The 20,206-nt window shown below is 48.2% G+C and overlaps 1 protein-coding gene across 1 annotated transcript in view; it reads right to left on the bottom strand.

Moving 5' to 3' along the window:
• VPS13B (vacuolar protein sorting 13 homolog B) overlaps positions 1-20,206 on the bottom strand; it is a gene marked incomplete in the record, with an annotated part of 603,006 nt that overhangs the window by 551,603 nt on the left and 31,197 nt on the right. Inside the window, 1 exon segment of the mRNA XM_078786778.1 lies at positions 17,394-17,537. Within this exon segment, the coding sequence (XP_078642904.1) occupies positions 17,394-17,537 (144 nt within the window).

Here is a 20,206-nt window from a genome sequence, read left to right as displayed (position 1 = left end):
AGAGGGCCTTCCCCAGGTAGTTAGGTTAGGGTGAGGAGCAGGTAAGCTCGGAGGCAACTGCAGTGGTGGAGGTGTGCAGGTGGGTAGACCCACTGGGAGAGGTACACGTCGCAGCCCAGAAATTGTACGAGGGCACCGGGAGATGAATCGGGGGAGTGAGACCCCAAATTGAAGAGCACCACAGTTTGGCCAATGGGAATTGGTTTTTAGAACCCATAGTGTAAGAGGGCCAATGGTTTGGCCGGAGAAAGGCCCCGGGTAGTGTAAAGTTGTTAAAGTCATTTAGGAGATAGTTAGGATTGATGAACCTGTCGCACCATACGCAGCCACTTACCTGTGGTGATGATGATGACTCCACACCTGTGTTTTCTTTGTTTGTTGCAGGAGATGAATCGCTGTGTGGATTTGTGAGACGCATCACGACGTGGATGAGACATTGGGGTGATTCCATCTCTCCCTCCCTAGGAGGGACTGATGATGAATTGGTGATGGCAAATTTTGATGTTGAGTTGGAGATGGCAAATTTTGATGAGAGTTGAAAATGGCAAATTTGATTGGTTAGGAGGGAGAGAAGACGAATTTGGTATATGGGAGGAACGGGGAAGACAGTAGGGATGTTTGTGGATTTGTAAAGTAGATGTTTATGGGTAGTGTTGTGTTTTGTTGATACAGTAAGGGGTAAGGGAGGGGCCATGTAGGTTACCTGGTGGGGGGGGCGTACGGTAGGAACGTACCTGTCTCACCTGGTTCCCATGTGCCCCCAGTGTGCATCACCTTGCATTGCGTGCACTTTTGCGCCCTTACCACCTTGCTCACTTGTCTTGTTTTTGTCTCCCACCTCCGAGGATCTGGCTTTGGGGTAGAGAGAGAGGAGAGAGAGGTGCTGGCGACGCAGTTGTGGGCCTGCACTTTCGCTGCTTGCTGCCGGGATCGATACACCATATGGACCGCAATGTTTGTGGCCACCCACGATGGACCGCAGTTCGTTTGCGGCCAAGCACCACCCGGGGATGGACCTATGGGTCAACGTGGCACCTATGCCATACAGGTGAACCACTAATAATTAACACCAAGTGCACCACAAGAAGAGCAAGAGACACCTGCAGGGTTAGGGGTTGTTGAAGTTATTTTGATTCCAATGAACAATGGTGACTGCACCGATTGGTGGTGGGGTGGTGCTTTTGATGCTGGGAAAGGGTGCTCTGCACGTTATTAAAGGCCGTCGGCCACAGAGCACTCGTGGGTTGGTGTATCGATGTTGGCAAGCGCGCTCTCTCTATGCATAACATCTGCATGTGTTCCTCCAAAAACAGGTCCTGGATCGTAGTGTAAATAGCAGCGTAGTCTTGTAAATAATGCTCCCTACCGGCTGTATGTTTAGTTTGAGAATTCTTTCCGGATTCGGTTATCCTGTGGGTGTGTTTCTGAGAGGAGAAGGGTGCAACGTCGCAGGGGGACATATTTACTCATTTGTGAATATCTATAAAACTGTCGCACTCAGGGTAGAGTTAATAGTAGAGGGAACTACATTGCGTGCCACACTAAAGTAGGTAAAAATTTATCGGGTCGGGACGCCCCGAGGGTAGAGAAGGGTGCAATGTTGCGAATATGGAATTTGACCTCCATATCCGCTTGTAAATATTCCCCTATCTTCTCCGATACTCCCCAACTCTCCCCTTACCCCATTCCCTAGTCCCATTGTCTGTAAACAACACCCATTAGAGCCGATCTTCCCCTTCATTCCCCCATTAAATGTCGTGCCCAGGTCCCCCGCACCACACGTAGACAATTATAGGACATCTTGCTAGTTATTCTTAATCTATGTCAGTTAAGGACTTGTTTCCATTAATTATGACTCTTCGTTGCACCAGAATGTGATGATATGGCACCAGTAGGAGTTTAGGACCTTCCCATACCTCCCCGCATCTCTTCCCATCATCTCAAGCTCCAACAACAACCACAACAACAGCGGCTTTGCGTCCTCACTCCGGCTCGGTTGGCCGCCATTGAACATGTGCTCGACGGGGTTACCCAGAAGGGGGCTCCCTGTCGGCCCCTCGTCAAGGGCGGAACCGGTAACCCCCGCACCCAATGAGAAGCCATGGGCCGATGCCATATGGGGCGGAGCTAACGAGCGAGGGCGTGACTCCCCGCCGGATATACGCGGCCCCGCGCCGGACGTGACGTTAGAGATGCGCCCCGAGCTTGAGACGACAAGACGCCACCCTCCCGAGCGCTGAGCGACCTCCCCGGCATCTCCACCAAAGTCGCGACCCACGAGCGCTGAGCGACCTCCCCGCATCTGCTGGACACCACCGTACGCGATTCTGTCCCTGAGCCAGGTGCACCTGAGCCATCGACTGCCGCTTTCCTGGCCATCAAACCCCGTGTGAGTGAGCCTTGTCCCGTTTATCTGTGGTCTGTCTAGGGTTAATATAAGAGTGTGTTTAAGTGCCCACCTTCCTATGTTTCCCTCTTGTCCCTGTAATCTAACCTTTTCCGCCTTAATATAACCTCCTCCGGAGGTCTTGAGAACTGAACCCCTGGTGTCGTATTGTGTGATTGTAATCCAGCCGTGTGTCTTCTTTTTCTTTCCTATTGAGCCAGCATAGCGCGGCTTCGTCGACGTTCGAGTACAATCGGGTAATTTGTGCGGACACGACGGCCATTCCGCTCGGCCCACCTTAACATCAAAGTCGTGTCTGTAACAATAGTTTTCCAACGTGAAATAAATGAATACGCTGTCAAATGTGCCGTCCGAGGCAGAGTCTGATCGCCACGTTCGGCACACGTGATAGCTCGCTGCTCTCTGATTGGTTGAAGCGTTTTTTGGACATAGCTCGGTAAGTACTTGTCCGATTAATTTAAAACCTTGAAAAGGCACATCCTCGGGTCCCCAGCAATATACCTGGCAAGTTTCAAGTATATCGGACCCGTGGTTGTCGAGAAACAGCGGTCACAGACACACAGACACACAGACACACAGACACACAGACACACAGACACACAGACACACAGACACACAGAGATTGCTGGAATTATATTATATATAATATACAACGATCTCCAAATACAAACAAAATCAAATAAAATTGTAAATGATGAAAGACAGTCTCAGTGAAAACACTCTTTTTCATCAAGTCTTCAGGCGACACGTAAAATTCTCGAGACTCGGACCTACTTGGAGATAATGGGGGAGATTATTCCAAAGATGAGACGTCGCCACAACGAAAGACTTATCCCCCATCACCTTCTCGACTTATTTTCATTCAGTCCGAGGGTAGCTTGAACGAAGTGTGGAACAACCGGAAAAATTAACTTCGACTAGCTATGAAATGTACTTCGGAGCTTGATCACTTATTACCTTATAAGTCATCATTAATATATTGTTTAATACATTTTAATAATATTAATATACATGTCTTATACTCCAGTATGTTTGATAAAGCACCCATGAAATTGCAGCCAAAGAGCATGGTAAGGGCAGAAGGTGCAAGACAAGAGAGGAGGTGGTAGAATACAGAGACCACTGACCTATCTGTGATGTGAAAGTGATGGTTGCTCTTGACGCAGTGTTTCGGGAACATTACTTCTCGTTTTCCCTGCAGACAACCTCACCGACCCCTAAAGGTCGGTGGGCCACAGGTTGAGAATCACCAATCCAGAGTATAAGTAGTAGTAGGCACCGTTAGGGAGATAAGCTGGAGTAAGTTGAAAATATAATTTAACAAACTCGAAAATAATCGAGTTTCTATACAAGAAAAGGAATAGCCTTTTAAAACCACAAGGAATAAAAAATTTTCCTGTGAATTGTAGAAAATGAGACCAAAATGAGACGACCAACAATGAGGAACAAAAATAATGGATTATAGTGTTAAGATCTTGTAATGCAGATCACTTTTGCTGGTCATTTAATTAGAAAAAAGTTAAATAGACAAAAAAAAAAACATTGTGCACTACCTGAGGTTATACAATCTACCGTTTCACCATATAACCAAATGAATGGCCTGTTTCAGGAAGCAATACAATTTCTCAAAGCATTTCATCTTTGGATGTATGCTGGGAGGGTGGGGATAGGCTCATGGAGGGGAAGGGGGACGAGGCAGGGTCAAGACAGCATTGGAAAGTCAAAACCTTCTAGTTGAACCTTATACCTCACATAAAGTCAAAGTCAAAACCTTAAAGTTGAACCTCAAACCTCATATAAAGTCAAAACCTTAAAGTTGAACCTCAAACCTCATATAAAAGCAAAACCTTAAAGTTGAACCTCAAACCTCATATAAAGTCAAAGGCTTTGCTTTGAACAGCCATTAGGAAAACTGGTGTGCAAATAAAAGTCCATTCTCAGCTCTAGACGACAATGGTACGAACCCATGAATGGACCAAGCATTTGTGTGTTCACACCACTGTGGATTTGGATTTAGCAGAATGGGGCTGGCATGTCAGTCTTCTTAACCCCATATCCTCACAAAGCTTAACATGTCTGGTTGCACATTGGGTCCTAACTGTTTACTCATATAACCATGTGCAGTCTACAAAAAAGAGATAGAGATGAACTATATTTTTACATAAAAGGCAAAATCCTAAGGGTGATTGTGGGACGAAAAAGTCAAAAGAAGTCAAGTTCCTTTAGCCTCATCGACTCACCAAAGAGCTTTCACAAAGAATTTTCATTATTTAGACAAGCAGTCTGATCGGCACATGCTGAACCCACTTGCTTCTCATATGTCATTGTTACACAGTCAACTAAAGTATAGCGCATCTGAAAAATGCTATGCTAGGCAGAGGTCAAAAAGGCAGCTGTCAACACTGCAGATGTTCAAACACCCACATGAATACTTCATCAACCACAAACTCGAAGCCACTACCCTAAGCAATCTCACGACTGACAACTGGAATAAACAAAAGTTTACAATGGAATGCCTCACATATTCTGAAAAAAAAAGTGGAGAACAAGTACAGATACAACAAAGTACACCGCCACCATGCCAAATAAATAACATATCCTCCAGCACGTGACATTGCCGGAGCGCCGCAGCACATAGAGATAGTATTGGGAGGGAGAGATGTACACCAATTGATTGATTAATTGCGTAATTAAATAAATAATAATCATAAAATAAATAATTTCTTAATCAATTGGAGAATAGCATACCTCGACCACCAGTGTTTCATACAAAGCTGTAACTTTTTGAAAATTAATTAAATAATTAATTGATCAGAAATTTAGTAATGAATTGATCAATCAATAAATAATTAATCGATTAATTGATTAAACAATAAATCAAAATCCTTCAGTCAAATCACTTGGTCACTGGCATGTCCGAATATCACCTTCCTAGCTCAAAAGGTGCTTGATATATTGCCCAGATGAGAAAGAAAATAAATAAGTGATTAATAAATCGATAATAATTAAGTAATTAATCAATTAATCAAAAAACAAAAAATACCTTTTTCCCAAAGCACGTGCTCACTATAGTGCCAAAATTTCAGCTTCCTAGCTCAAAGGATGGCTGAGATATCGCCCGGACAAACAAACAAACAAACAAAGAAGTACTCCATTTTAGAGTGAAAACTGAGAACTCTCTTCCAGTGCGCGTTATCGCCGGGCCCCCATCGGTGCCCGGCAATGACATCATGCAGCACCTGGAGATAGAATAGCAAAGGAGCGGTGTACAATATACACCAAACTAAAACAAATGAGAGATTTGCTTTGCAATACACCTAGTTTCCATTCAATATATTAAAGGTAAGGGGGGAAAGTCTGGAACACTGACCCAAACCGACCCATAAGTGATTTTCTACGTCCAAAAAGAGCATAACTTCATGGAAGAATTGGTGAAATGCCCCGAAACTCAAACTTGTTCTGTAGCTTATCATAATAAAACCATGTACCAAGTCTCAGTTGAATATGTTAGAGTATGGGAAAATGCATCAAACCACAGGTGGGATGGACAGACGGACAGAGAGGAAACCTAGATAGTCCCCTCCGGGTAGGGGACGAATAAAGACAGTGAACGGAAGTCACTGAACATTGTCAAGCAAAGTTTTGTTGAGAAGTAATCATCATTTATTCTCAATCTTTTCCTTCTAGGATATTCAGTCTCCTATTGCATAAACTACTATCTTTCAATAAGTAAGCTAATAGCAAATGAATAAGAAAGCAGAAAATCAAAACTTCTACGTGTAAATATGAAGAAAGACGAGAATGAGGATATTCAGACATAATTTTAACCTGTATAAGTTGACGACATATAAAGGCCAACAACGAAGGCCATTCTCATTAGGAAGGAGGGAGGTCGTTTATTATTCAAATAAATTGACCAATTTTGAGCGAAATAAAGGTGGAAATATACTAATTGGTAGAAGGCTAGTACATCCGATTTAATCCGTAAGCTCAAGAAGTACCAAACATATGGTATAAATATATTGCAAACAGGTAATTTTAAAAAAGGGATTTTTTTTAAATGTAAAGGAATTTAGAGCTGTTACACCAAAACGTATGGAAACAAGGTAGGGATGATCACAAGAAATAATCATGTGAAACCATCCTTAATCTTTCTTTAAATAATGGGTGTCCCGAGGAAAAACAAAGTTATATCGAACTCATGTGCATGCACACATGGATATACACAGGCGAGCACACACACACACACACACACACACACACACACACACACACACACACACACACACACACACACACACACACACACACACACACACACACACACACACACGTTTTGGAATAACATCCCTACATCCTTACATCCCTTTACATTGAAAAAAAAAAAGTTTTTATTACTTATTTTAATTACTTTTTTATAAATATATATGAAAATGTTCCACTATTGATTTACAAATATAGTACAGTACAAACGTTATAGACATGCTCACCAGTGGCATACTCAGGGTGGCTGCTACCGGGGGCAAAACATAATTTTGCGCCCCTCCCCCTCCCCTCCCCACTTCCACCCCTCTCCCCAAATTCCCCAACCCCAGTCACCATAGGGCATAGGGCATAGACATAGGGAAACTTAAGATCTTTATGTTAAAATATCTATTGAGGCTGTTCACATCTAGTTCAGACTGTTCTATACGATGTGATGCGCCACATGGGGAATCTGTCGCTGACAAACCGTGCCTCGAGAGGGTTCTTGATCACATGGTTCGCTTTTACCTTGACACTGACTCAAGAGGGTGAGTGATCACGTGTGTAGCACTGGTACCTCACTATTTTATTTCCATAAATATAACACTGAAAAAACCAAGGGATTTCCCAAGGCATGATATTTCTGCTGATATCATTTAATGTCACATTATCACGCATAACACAACGACACTGAGAAAAATGTGTCTAGCAGCCCCGGCTGTCATACCCTATTCTTATTTTAAGATTATTAGGGTCCCACATGCCTTTCAGGCTGTCGTACCCTATTGATTTTCCTATGTTTATTAGGGTACGACATGCCTTTCAAGCAGTGGTGTCCTATTGATTTTGTTGTACACTGTTCCTTTCCTATTCCTTCTCCAGGCGCTGCATGGCGTCATCGATGGGTGCAAAGGGGTTTTTTTTTTTGGTTTTTTTTCTTTTGCCATGGTCTAGAGTACTGACAAGTAACCCCTGCCTTAATCAGCTGAGCATGTCAGGAAGGCTCTCATATGTAGCCTAAGCAATTTTGTAGAGAAGATACTCCAACTTTATTTTGTATGTAGCAGATGGGACTGACTTTTTTCCCCACGCCATCCCTACATATGGAGGACCTATTCTTATTGGTGTTATGACAAGACTAGCGTACTCTCTGATAAACTCATCTGGTCAAAGGTCTCCAACAAAGTTAATGGAGCAATGATCACCACACACGGTCATGGAAAGATGCCGTCTTGTCATAACCAAAAGGGACAATATGAGAAACAAATGGATCAGACAGCTAAAAACTAAATTCCTGCGCATTTTGGTCCAAATCAATAAACTCGGTTGGACGTGTAGCAAGAAGAATGGACAACAATCATTACAAGCTGGCAACCTAAGGAAGGACTTGGAGGAAGCAGAAATACACCAAAGATCATAATGGAGAAATTTAATTTAAAATGTCACTCGAGTACAATGAATGGCCTCAAATTTCATTGAACAGAACAAAATGGACCATGCGGGTGGAAGCCTCCGTCCTGCAGTACTGGATGAATAAATAGGCTGATCAACTGAAGTCAAAATAACAGATCTTCATTGTGCATCTCTTCCTTTTTCTACACCCTACTCCCCAACACCACTATTGTACTGTACAAGTCCTTGTATTATTATGAAGATTTGTTTCCTCGATTTATTCCACTCCATTCCCACCCATTTATTCATATGAAGATGGCTCTAAACTTTTCTTTTCTTTTTTAATACTTCAGCTAAGGCTCGTAATAGAGCACACACACACACACACACACACACACACACACACACACACACACACACACACACACACACACACACACACACACACACACACACACACACACACACACACACACACACAAGAAGCCGTGCTGGGCCCTGTGGGATTCCGTTCGGGTTCCTTTCCAGGTGAGAATTGTCCACATCAAGAAGAAGAAAGCACATCACCGGAGCCAGGGATTTTTACATTTGCATTTACATTTTCTGTTTAGACAGAAATCAAACGAGAAGAGGTGCAAATTTAGTAAAGGTTGTCGCTGGGGATAAACGGAAGGAAAATGGGGCAAAATTTCCCTATAGCCTAAGGCATGGTTTGAAATTCCAGGATGAAAAAGTATCTAGGTGGTGCATTTTCAGATCACACCAGTCAGATTATGAGATAGCACATTTTGCCAATAAAAAGGCAACCTGAGGGTTAGTAAGCTTAGAGCCAAGCTGTCTGTGGCCACACATATCAGTACTTGTGCTGAACAGACCTGTATACAAAGGCAAACTCAGAAGGAGCTGGCGGGCAAGCTGCAGGTGCATTCCAGTAGGCCGTGCAAACACCACCATACACTTCAGCTCTGTAACAACTTTCTACAGGCTAGTACTTAAATCAGGCGCTCAGTCACCAGCAAATGCACAGCTGCAAACTGCACCAAGTAAACAAACAGTGTGATGTCTAGGTGTGCTGCAAGGTTCCACTGAGCCTGTGTGTAAGCGCAATGTATGTGTGTATGTGTATATGTATGTATACAGTGCCTTCAGAGGGTATTCACACCCCTTGACTTTTTAACATTTTGCTGTGTTACAGCCTGAATTTAATATGGATTCAATATAGATTTTTTGCCATTTATCTACACATAATACCTCATAATGTCAAAATGGAATTCTTTTTTCAGAATTATTTTTTACAAAATAATGAAAAATGAAATACAGCAATATCTCATTTACATAAGTATTCAACTCAAAGTCAATACTTTGGAAAAGCACCTTTAGCAGAAATTACAGCGTCGAGTCTTCTTGGGTATGTCTGGATCAGCTTTGCCCATCTAGATTTGGGGAGTTTCTCCCATTCTTCCTTACAGAATTACTCAAGCTCTGTCAAGTTGGATGGGGAGCATCGTGAACAGCAATCTTCAAGTCTTTCCACAGATTCCCAATGGGATTCATTCAAGTCCGGGCTTTGGCTGGGCCACTCAAGGACTTCCACGTTCTTGGTCTGAAGCCATTCCAATGTTGCTTTGGCTGTATGTTTGGGATCATTCTCCTGTTGGAAAGTAAATCTTTGCAGCAGTCTAAGATCTTTAGCACTCTGAATCCGGTTATCTTCAAGGGTTTGCCTGTATGTGGCTCCATTAATTGTTTCCTCTATCCTTACAAGTCTCCCAGGCCCTGCTGCTGAAAAGTATCCCCATAGCATGATGCTGCCACCACCATGCTTCAAGGTAGGGATGGTGTTAGATGGGCGATGAGCTGTGCTCGGTTTCCGCCAGATGTAGCGCTTTGTATTCAGGCCAAAGAGTTCAATTTTCATCTCATCAGACCAAATAATTTTTTGCCTCATGCTCCCAGAGTCTTTCACATGCCTTTTTGCAAACTCCAAGCTTGCTGTCATGTGCCTTTTTCTCAAGAGTGGCTTCTGTCTGGCCACTCCCATAAAGCCTAGATTTGTGAAGTACTGCAGAGACTGGTGTCCTTCTGGCAGGTTCTCCCTTCTCAGCCAAGGAACTCTGTACTGCTGTCAGAGTAGTCATTGGGTTCTTGGTCACATCCCTGACCAAGGTCCTCTTGCCTGGTTGCTCAGTTTGGTCAGATGACTAGCTCTATGAAGAGTCTGGATAGTTCCATATTCTTTGTATTTCCTAATGATGGAGCTCACTGTGCTCTTAGGATCCTTCAATGGTCTAGAAATTGTTTCATACCCTTCCCCAGATCTCTGCCTCCACACAATTATATCTTGGAGTTATAAGGACAGTTCCTTGGACTTCATGGTCGAGCTTCTGCTCTGACATGCACTGTCAACTATGGGACGTTATATAGAAAGGTGTGTATCTTTCTAAATCATGTCCAATCAAGTGAATTGACCACAGGTGGACTCCAATCAAGCTGTAGAGACATCTCAAGGATGATCAAAGGACATTGGATGCATTTGACCTCAATTTGAAGTGCCATAGCAAAAGGGTTGAATACTTATTGACTCAAGCCTTTCAGCATACAATTTTTAATTATTTTGTATGAAATTTTAAAAAAAGATTCCACATTCACATTCAATTGGCAGTAATACAGTATGACGACTGCCCGTCTAGGTTGTGTACAAGGTTAGTTTTAACAGGTGTTGGTTGCATACAAACATAAGTATAGTTTAAACAAGTCAGGAGACGATGATGGTTCACGAGCGAGCGGTATTCAATGACAAAGGTCAAAACCGACATTGAAAATATATAAATAGGAATGTATTATCTGTGATGAGACTAGTTAGCTACATAATACCAAAAATTCGGTTCGATTCCGACAACTTTGAAAATTTGACCTTTGTGACCTTCAAATGTCAAAACGAAGGTTACTGACCTTGAGATGAGATAGAAAATAATGTATAATCAGTTATGAGGTTAGTTAGCTACACAATACGAAAAATTCGGTTCGATTCCGAAAACTTTGAAAATTTGACCTTTGTGACCTTCAAAGGTCAAAGGTCGAAGATTCTGAAATTTGTTGGAAAACTTGTATTTCATGATGTATGTGATAATATAAAAACATGTACGATATTTCACCCTATCAGGAAGCGAACAATGTCATAAAACCATCAAAAATCGACTTTTCTAAATTTTGTGACCTTGTGACCTTGACCTTGGGGCGAAAATGAAAAATCGAGCTCCGTGGGGTTAGACACATGACATTGGCCTAACCAAATACTGAAACCCCTGTCAGATTCCACCAACTCCCTCGGAGAAGATGTAGCTTGAACTCGATTACCCCCTAAAAAGACATCTTTTTTGGGCGTGGCTCCGCCCACAATGGGCGCAATACGCTCACTCTCGGCAGGACACAACTAGATCATGATATCAACCTCCCACCCAAGTTTCATCAGATCGGATGATATCATCGGCTAGTTATGCTGCGGACAGACAGACAGACAGACAGACAGGCACACACCCATGACGAATGTAGTGGTCACTCTGTTTGATAACTCGTGAACCAATATGAACCACACACTTAATATAAAGGAAAGTCTAGTTTGTTCATTTTTGAACAGCAACCATCCTTTCACTATATTTGTGCCATCATGAGACAAGCTCTGCATACTGCAACGGTAAAATGAGTTGGAATTGAATCATTGTTGCGGACACGAAAGCCCACTGGCGTGGTGACATCATTCCGCGCACCAAGTGGGCGGCGGCCACGCCCGAGAGAGAGGCGTGGCCTCAAGATATACACGGGGCGCGCAGCCCGGAGCAGCTCAGTGCTGCAGTTTGAGTACTTTCAATAAAGACTCTTTTATGAACCGCGTTGTCCGCTTGCTCCTTGCGTAAGCATTAGCGCACGCAGCATCGCGCTTCATATGGTGACCTCGACGTTGGATCTGCCGTAGCGATCCTTCCGAACACGACGCCATTGCAATGGCAAACAACAACGCAATGTCGATTAAACTTCCCGAATTTTGGGAGGCCCAGGCCGAAGTCTGGTTCGTCCAAGCCAAAGCCCAATTTCAGCTTCGGCGCCTCACCGGCGACGACACGCGCTACTGCCACGTCGTCGCCTCCCTCGGGCCCGGCACGGCCGCTCGAGTTGTGTCCGTCCTTCGCCACCCACCGGACGGCCACAAGTACGAGGCACTCAAGCGGCTACTCCTAGCCACGTTCGGCCTCACGGATGACGCACGGGCCGACCGCCTCCTGGATCTCCCCGAGCTCGGCGACACACGCCCGTCGGTCCGAATGGACCATATGCTGTCACTGTTGGGCGACGAAGCCCTCGGTTCTCTATTCCGGGCGCTTTTCCGTCGCCAACTTCCAGCGCAGGTTCGCCTCGCGTTGGCCGGGACCGTGCTAACGGAACTCCGAGCATTGGCAGCCGAGGCGGACAGGTACTTCGCGGCTTCGGATACGCGGGCGAGTCGGTGCGGCCGTCACGGACCTTGAGGCTGATGCTGCTGATGTTGCTGATCCACAGCATCAGCTTACACAGCATACGCAGCATGCTGATACGCACCTCGTGACCGCCGCGGCGAAAACCGCCAACTCCACCGGCCTGGCGGAGCCAGCCGCACTCCTCCAGCTCCACCACCTGGTGCTGGTTCCACGCCAAGTTCGGCCACGAGGCTCGGCAGTGTCATCCGCCATGCTCCTTCAACAGGTCGGGAAACGCCCGGGCCGGCGCTCAATAGTGGCGATGAGCGCCGGCCGTTCGAGCAGCTTGCTGTTCATAACGGACACCTTATCCGGGCGCCGTTACCTGTGCGACACGGGAGCGCAGGCGAGTGTCGTTCCCGCCGGTACGTCAGACAAGCACGCCGCGGGCGGGGGCCCCGCGCTGCTTGCCGCGAACGGGGGCCCCGCGCTGCTTGCCGCGAACGGGACGCCCATCCGTACGTACGGAAAACGCTGCCTCTCTCTGCGGTTCGGAGGGCAGGTTTTCCGATGGACGTTCGTCACCGCCGACGTGCCCATGGCACTGCTTGGCGTGGACTTCCTGTGCGCTAATGGGCTCCTGGTCGACGTAAAGCGCAGACATCTTGTCCAGGCCGAGACGTTCAGCTCGCTCGCTTGTGCGCTGCCCAGCTCGTCGAGCAGCTCAACGAGCGGCTCGCCGAGCGGCTTGCCAGGCGGCTTGCCGAACGGTTCGGTTCCGGCCACGTTGATCTGTACGCTTCCGGCAGCGGACGAATTCACCCGCCTCCTCGCCGGCTTCCCCGCCCTCACGCGGCCCACCTTCTCGGCGGGGGCCGTCAAGCACGGGGTGGCCCATCACATCCCCACCGTCGGGCCACCGGTCTACGCCCGGGGACGCCGCCTCGAGCCGACGAAGCTGGCGGTGACAAAAGCGGCGTTCGCTACCCTGGAGCGACTCGGCATCGTTCGGCGCTCGGAGAGTGCTTGGGCGTCGCCGCTGCACATCGTGCCGAAGCCCGGCGGGGGATGGCGACCATGCAGGGACTATCGCCATCTCAATGACGCCACCACTCCCGACCGCTCCCCCTTCCCCCACATTCAGAACTTTTCCGCCCGTTTGGCGGGCATGTCCTTCTTCTCGAAGGTGGACCTCATACGCGGCTACCATCAGGTCCCCGTCAGGCCGGAGGACGTCCCGAAGACGGCGGTCATCATGCCATTCGGACTCTTCGAGTTCCTGCGGATGCCCTTCGGTCTGAAGAATGCGGCTCAGGCATTCCAGCGACTGATGGACAGCGTCCTGCGCGACTTGGATTTTGTCTACGTCTACCTGGACGATATCCTCGTCGCCAGCGCGTCCCGCGAAGAGCACCTACGCCACCTCCGCACGCTCTTCGAACGCCTGGGCCAGCATGGCCTGATTGTGAACCCCGCAAAGTGCCGGTTCGGCGTCGCCGTAATCGATTTTCTGGGGCACCGTGTCACCAGGCACGGAGCCGTCCCCCTGCCGGCCAAGGTGGAGGCCGTGAAGGGGTTTCCGCGCCCCCGCACGATCAGAGGGCCGCAGGAGTTCCTGGGCATGGTGAACTTTTACCATCGGTTCCTGCCCCGTATCGCCCAGCTCCTGCGCCCCCTGCACGAAGCTCTCCGAGGTAAGCCGGGCAAAGGCGACGTTACCTGGACCGAGCAGATGGACACGGCGTTCACGGGCACGAAGCTCGCCTTGGCTAATGCCACCATGCTCGCGCACCCGGCGCCCGATGCACCGATCGCCCTCACCACCGACGCCTCGGACTACTCGGTGGGCGCGGTGCACAAGCAATGGGTGTGTGGAGCTTGGCAACCGCTGGCGTTCTTTAGCGGGCAGCTTCGCCCGCCCGAACGCCGTTACAGTACCTTCGACCGCGAGTTGCTCGGGCTTCACTTGGCGGTCAGGCACTTCCGCCATCTGCTCGAGGGCCGTGCGTTCACGGCCTTCGTCGACCACAAGCCGCTGATCTTCGCGATGGGCAAGGTCACCGAGCCGTGGTCGGCCCGGCAGCAGCGTCACCTCTCGGCCGTGTCCGAGTACACGACGGACATCCGGCACGTCGCGGGGAAGGACAACCCGTTGGTGGATTGCCTTTCCCGGGCCGTCGCCCACGCAGTCCACCTCGGCATCGACTATGCCCGGATGGCAGCGGACCAGGCCGCTGACCCCGACGTCCAGGCCTTGCGGACCGCCGTCACGGGCCTCCGCGTCACCGAGGTACCGTTCGACGGCGCGGGCGCGGCCCTCTTGTGCGACGTCTCCCTCGGGCGGCCTCGCCCCATCGTGCCCGCGGGCTGGCAGCGCCAGGTGTTTGACGCCATCCACGGCCTGTCCCACCCGGGCGCGAGGGCCTCCCAAAGGTTGATCGCCGACAAGTTCGTCTGGCATGGCCTCCGGAAGGCCGTCCGCGGCTGGGCCAGGATGTGCCTCGCGTGCCAGCGCGCCAAGGTGCACCGGCACACCCAGGCCCCGTTGGCCCCGTTCACGGTGCCGGAACGCCGGTTTGACCACGTCCACGTGGACCTGGTGGAACCTCTGCCTCCCTCGCGGGGTTTCACCCACGTCCTCACCATGGTGGACCGCACCACCCGGTGGCCGGAGGCCGTGCCCTTGGCGTCGACGACGGCGGCGGACGTTGCGCAGGCTTTCATCGCCACCTGGGTCGCCCGGTTCGGCACCCCCTCAGACATCTCGTCCGACCGCGGCCCCCAGTTCACCTCGGAGCTCTGGGGGGCGGTCGCGCAGGGGCTCGGGGTCCGGCTGCACTGAACCACGGCCTACCACCCCCAGGCTAACGGCCTGTGTGAGCGATTTCACCGCTCATTGAAGGCCGCGCTCTGGGCCACCCTCCGCGACGGCGGCTGGGTCGACAGGCTCCCCTGGGTCCTGCTGGGCCTCCGGACGGCGCCCAAGGAGGACCTGCGCGCATCCGCGGCGGAGTTGGTCTTCGGGCAACCGCTGCGGGTGCCGGGCGAGTTCCTCCCCGACTCCACGGCACCATGGTCCGCGGCACAGCAGCGCTCCGCTCTGCAAGAGACCGCTCAGAGGTTCGCCCCGGTGCCAACGGCATGCCACGGGCACCCACCGACGCACGTCGCCCCGGAGCTTCGCACGGCGGAGTACGTCTTCGTCCGCCACGATGCCCACCGGACACCACTGCGGCCCCCGTACGACGGGCCTTTCCGCGTGCTGGAGACCGGGGCGAAGCACTTCACCCTGGACATCGGCGGTACTCCTGACCGCGTTTCTGTAGACCGCCTCAAGCCGGCCCACCTCGACGTGGACCATCCACCGCCAGTGGCCCGACCCCCGCGTCGGGGCCGCCCCCCTGGGGGCGGACCCCCGGCACCACCCAGCCCCGCCGCCACGCCGCCCCCCGGTCCTGCACCCATCCCAGGGGCAGCCAGAGGCATCCCACCTGGCATCCCTGCACCCCGGACGCCGCCGATCGCCAAGGGCGCTTCGGCCGGGTCATCCGTTTGCCCCCCGCAAACTGGCCCTCCAGGTGCACGGGAATTCTGGGGGGGCGCGTGTGGCGGACACGAAAGCCCACTGGCGTGGTGACATCATTCCGCGCACCAAGTGGGCGGCGGCCACGCCCGAGAGAGAGGCGTGGCCTCAAGATATACACGGGGCGCGCAGCCCGGAGCAGCTCAGTGCTGCAGTTTGAGTACTTTCAATAAAGACTCTTTTATGAACCGCGTTGTCCGCTTGCTCCTTGCGTAAGCATTAGCGCGCGCAGCATCGCGCTTCATCATCATTTGAGTAAAACATCCTGTATGACAAAGTTGACTTCAAAATGTTGTGCATAAAGGCTGTATGTTTTAGAGGAACAAAATAAGGAGATGTGGAGTTACCATCAAATTTGTGATGTAGTGTGGGTTAGAAAGTACAATCCACAAGATGGCCTTTGATATAATCAGGCTCAATGTTAGGACAGGCATTGCTCGAGTTTGTTTTGGCAATGTGTGTCATCAGGTGTCGGAGTGCTACGATGCAGCACTGTGAGTTAATGATTAGATGCTTGAACATAAAATCCATGGTTACAATACCTGGTAGAGAACAACACAGTCAGCCTGAGAATTTCTGTCTCAGACTTTATTCTTGGCTGGAGGTTCTTTATGATGCCAACTCATTGAAAAATGGTGAAAACATAGACTTCTCCCTTTGACAATGCTATATAAGAACATGTCATTACTTTGAAGGAAATACAGACCTTTCTGAACTCCAGCTATACCGAGCTGATATCTATTCTAATTTAATGAGGATAATAGGAAGTGGCTGTATGTTTATATCAGCATATGATGCAATTTTTAGTCAGTCTGCAAACTGGCAGGCCCCTAAATTCCACAGCATACACCTATAAATGACAACATTGAGACAGCATACAGGAGATAGAAAAGACTGGACATTGTACAAAATAATGATATTTTAGGAAATTCCATAGTGTTAGTTCAAATACCCTCTTGGTCCCTGCAAAGCCAAGAACAAATAATTAGTTCCTGCCTACATTATCTGACTTAATCATGCCTTAAACCCTTGGAAGAAGTGACGGTCGAACAAACGGAATCTCCTGGTAGTTCCACACGCTATAGGATGAAGACTATTGTGATGGGGCCTTCACTTGTGGAACTCGCTGCCATTTGAAATTCACACTGCTTCAATTATAGTTTTAAAACTGCTCTTCAAATCTCATTTTTCTTTTCAAAAGTACATTTTCTTTTCAAAAGCGTTTTGAGATTTTACTACAAAAATTGTGCAGTTACATTATATTACCAATATTTGCAATGGCATGAGGAATTTTTTAAAGAGAGCTAATTTTCACCTGAGTCGAATCTTTAAGTTTCAGGATGCACTCAATGGTGTTGATGGTCACCACAACTGGTTCGGAACCCAGTTTGGTCCAAGGGACGTGTATTCGGAGCTCGTGAATGTGCCCTCTCAGGAAGGTGAAAGGCAGCTTCAGTTCCTGCAACAACGAAAATTACAGCATTGAATGCAACAAACAGAAGTTAATGCATGTGGCTTGTCAGGACGTGGAAAAGGCAACATCTACGTTACTCTAAGTCAATGCTGAGCCGGGTTGTAACCTCAAAGGCCTTGTGGAGCCGTGGAGGATATATTATTGTCGCACATACAATAAATGTGCAAGTTCCTCCATGAGCCACAGGTAATTGTTTTCAAATTATTGTTTTTTTTCTTAATGAGAGTGGTATACAGACATGCTTTGTGCCAAATTGAAATTTGGGTTATTGTGAGATGAAATGAGAGATATCACAAATACATTTGTTGAAAAAATAACCTTCAAGGTTCAACCAACAAAATGACTCATTCCCAAAGGAATTTGAAGATTATTTACAACAATAACTAGTTTTTATTTCAGGCCCGACGATAAATTGGCATCCCCACTTTTCTAACCTTTTTACGGGTAAGACATCGACATCAATGGCAATATACATTGTCCTCTATAAGGGACATATACCCGTAGCTTTATCTGCTTGACAAATATGTTAAAGTTCCTCTGGTGCAATTCAACAGATCCTACGGTTCCTCTTTTTTCAGCCTGTGGAACTGAATTTCTCAGTCTCTTCAATCTCACCTCTCACCTCTCACCTCTCACCACACACCCACACACACACCCACACACACACACACACACACACACACACACACACACACACACACACACACACACACACACACACACACACACACACACACACACACACACACACACATCCATCCTCTATTCTATACATAAATGAAATTTGCCTTATTGCGTCTCATCATGTTAACCCTATCGGACCCGTTCCACTTCCACCAAACAGGCTAAAGCCCCGCTCTCGCAGGGAAAAAAAAAAAAAAAAAAAAACACACCTTTAGAGGCCATTTTTCCCCGCAAGCGGGGGTTGGCCTTTTCGGGAACTGTGGTTCTTGTTGTTTTTCGGTCCCCTTTTTGAAGCAATGTTTTACGGCCGGATGCCCTTCCTGACACCAACCCTTTTTGCCGCCTTTAACGACAAGCAGGGAATTACCAGTGAACTGGTACTCAATGGCCTTAATGAACTCAATGAACTGGTACTTTCTAGCAGGGAAAATGGCCTTAAAATGCATGTTGTTGTTGTTGGACCCGTTCCACTAAAGCGAGCGAGGCTAAAGCGAGGCTTCTATAGAAGGCCTTTGGTTTGGGCGACTTTCGTCGAAAATGGGCCAGAAGGTTGAGTATGGCCGTGGCGACTAAAGTCGACAGCGGGTCCGATAGGGTGAAACGTCGTAACCACAGCAAGTAGAATGCTGAATGATACCTCATTTAAGAGCTCTTGGTTCCAGACAGTGCATGTGGAGGTTTACAAATATTGTTATTCATGCAATCTCAAGTTGCATTCAACTTTTGTTGCGCATGTGGTGCATATGCTCAGAGGCGTTCGTTTGGTCATCTACCAGAAGTAAAGAAATAGTATTACACAAACTAGTCAGTTAATTCTGTCAACCTGTAATTACCTCTCGATCGATTTACTTTACTGAGAAAACTTATCAGTCTTAACAGTTCGTGACTATTACGCAGTCAAAGGAAAATCATAGCAAACTAGAACAATGTGACTGTGTCGCCAATATGCCTCCGCATAGTCCCACAATGGGTAGATGCCATCACTCTGCATATGTATGGGTAGGGCATCACGTTTGTGAAGTTTCGTGTTGATCGGATAGTTTCGTTTTTCTAACCAAGATGGCTGCGAAACCACGTGACCTATGACATCATCATTTTCAAACTATATGCAACAGTGCTGTTATTTGTTATAATTGTTACGATATTTACAATTGTTACGGATACGGAGTACGGCTCTCCCCCTTAGCAAGAGGTGGTTAGCCCCTTGTCTTGTTAAGCTGACCGTCTCCGCTCCTGGTACTTGTAACGCTCTCCCACGGGATGGAACGGATCAGGGTTATGGGTCCAGGGTTTATGCCGAATACCTTTATCCGGCCCTCCGCAGAACAGGGAGACAAGTACCGCTCGAACCCCGGTTTTAGATGTTCTCGTTGCCGAGCGGTTCAGCAACACGACGTTCGAGCCATTAACAAAGACTAAACCCGATCCTGAGCGTTGGCCAAATCGTGCCACAGGTGCTCAATGGGGAAATCACAAAGACGATCGGACGAGCATGAAGAAGAAGACGAAGGTAGGAAATAACAGGATTTATTATTATTTACACAAGACTAAAGGAAGAAAAGCAATCAAAGTAATATACAGAAAATGGAGGGAGCAGAAGGACACAGAGCAATTTCTAGCTTATCTATACAGGCTTAACTTATACCCAGGACAATACAGACAGAACGAACTCACTCACATGAATAGGGAATTGCAGATTGGATTGGCTGGAGGGAGAGGAAGGTGGGACCACAGGGCTGGAAGGTTTGGCAGGGCGGCACAGCAAGCAGGTCCGCTCCGGGCTGGAAGCGAGCAAGGCGGCGGCAGGCACACGTATCTCGTTCGTTGCACGCGGCAGAGCTGGTTTTTGCCTCGACACGCCTCTGGCTCTCTCGGTCATATTTGTAAAATTTCGCATCGATAGGGTGAGCGGTTTCAGAGATATAATTATTTAATATTTTCCTTCAATCCAATATGGCTGCCAAACCATG

Source organism: Myxine glutinosa, chromosome 11 (assembly GCF_964187855.1).
Source record: "Myxine glutinosa chromosome 11, kmMyxGlut1.1, whole genome shotgun sequence".
NCBI lineage: Eukaryota > Metazoa > Chordata > Myxini > Myxiniformes > Myxinidae > Myxine > Myxine glutinosa.
This window is presented reverse-complemented; position numbering and strand designations above follow the sequence as displayed.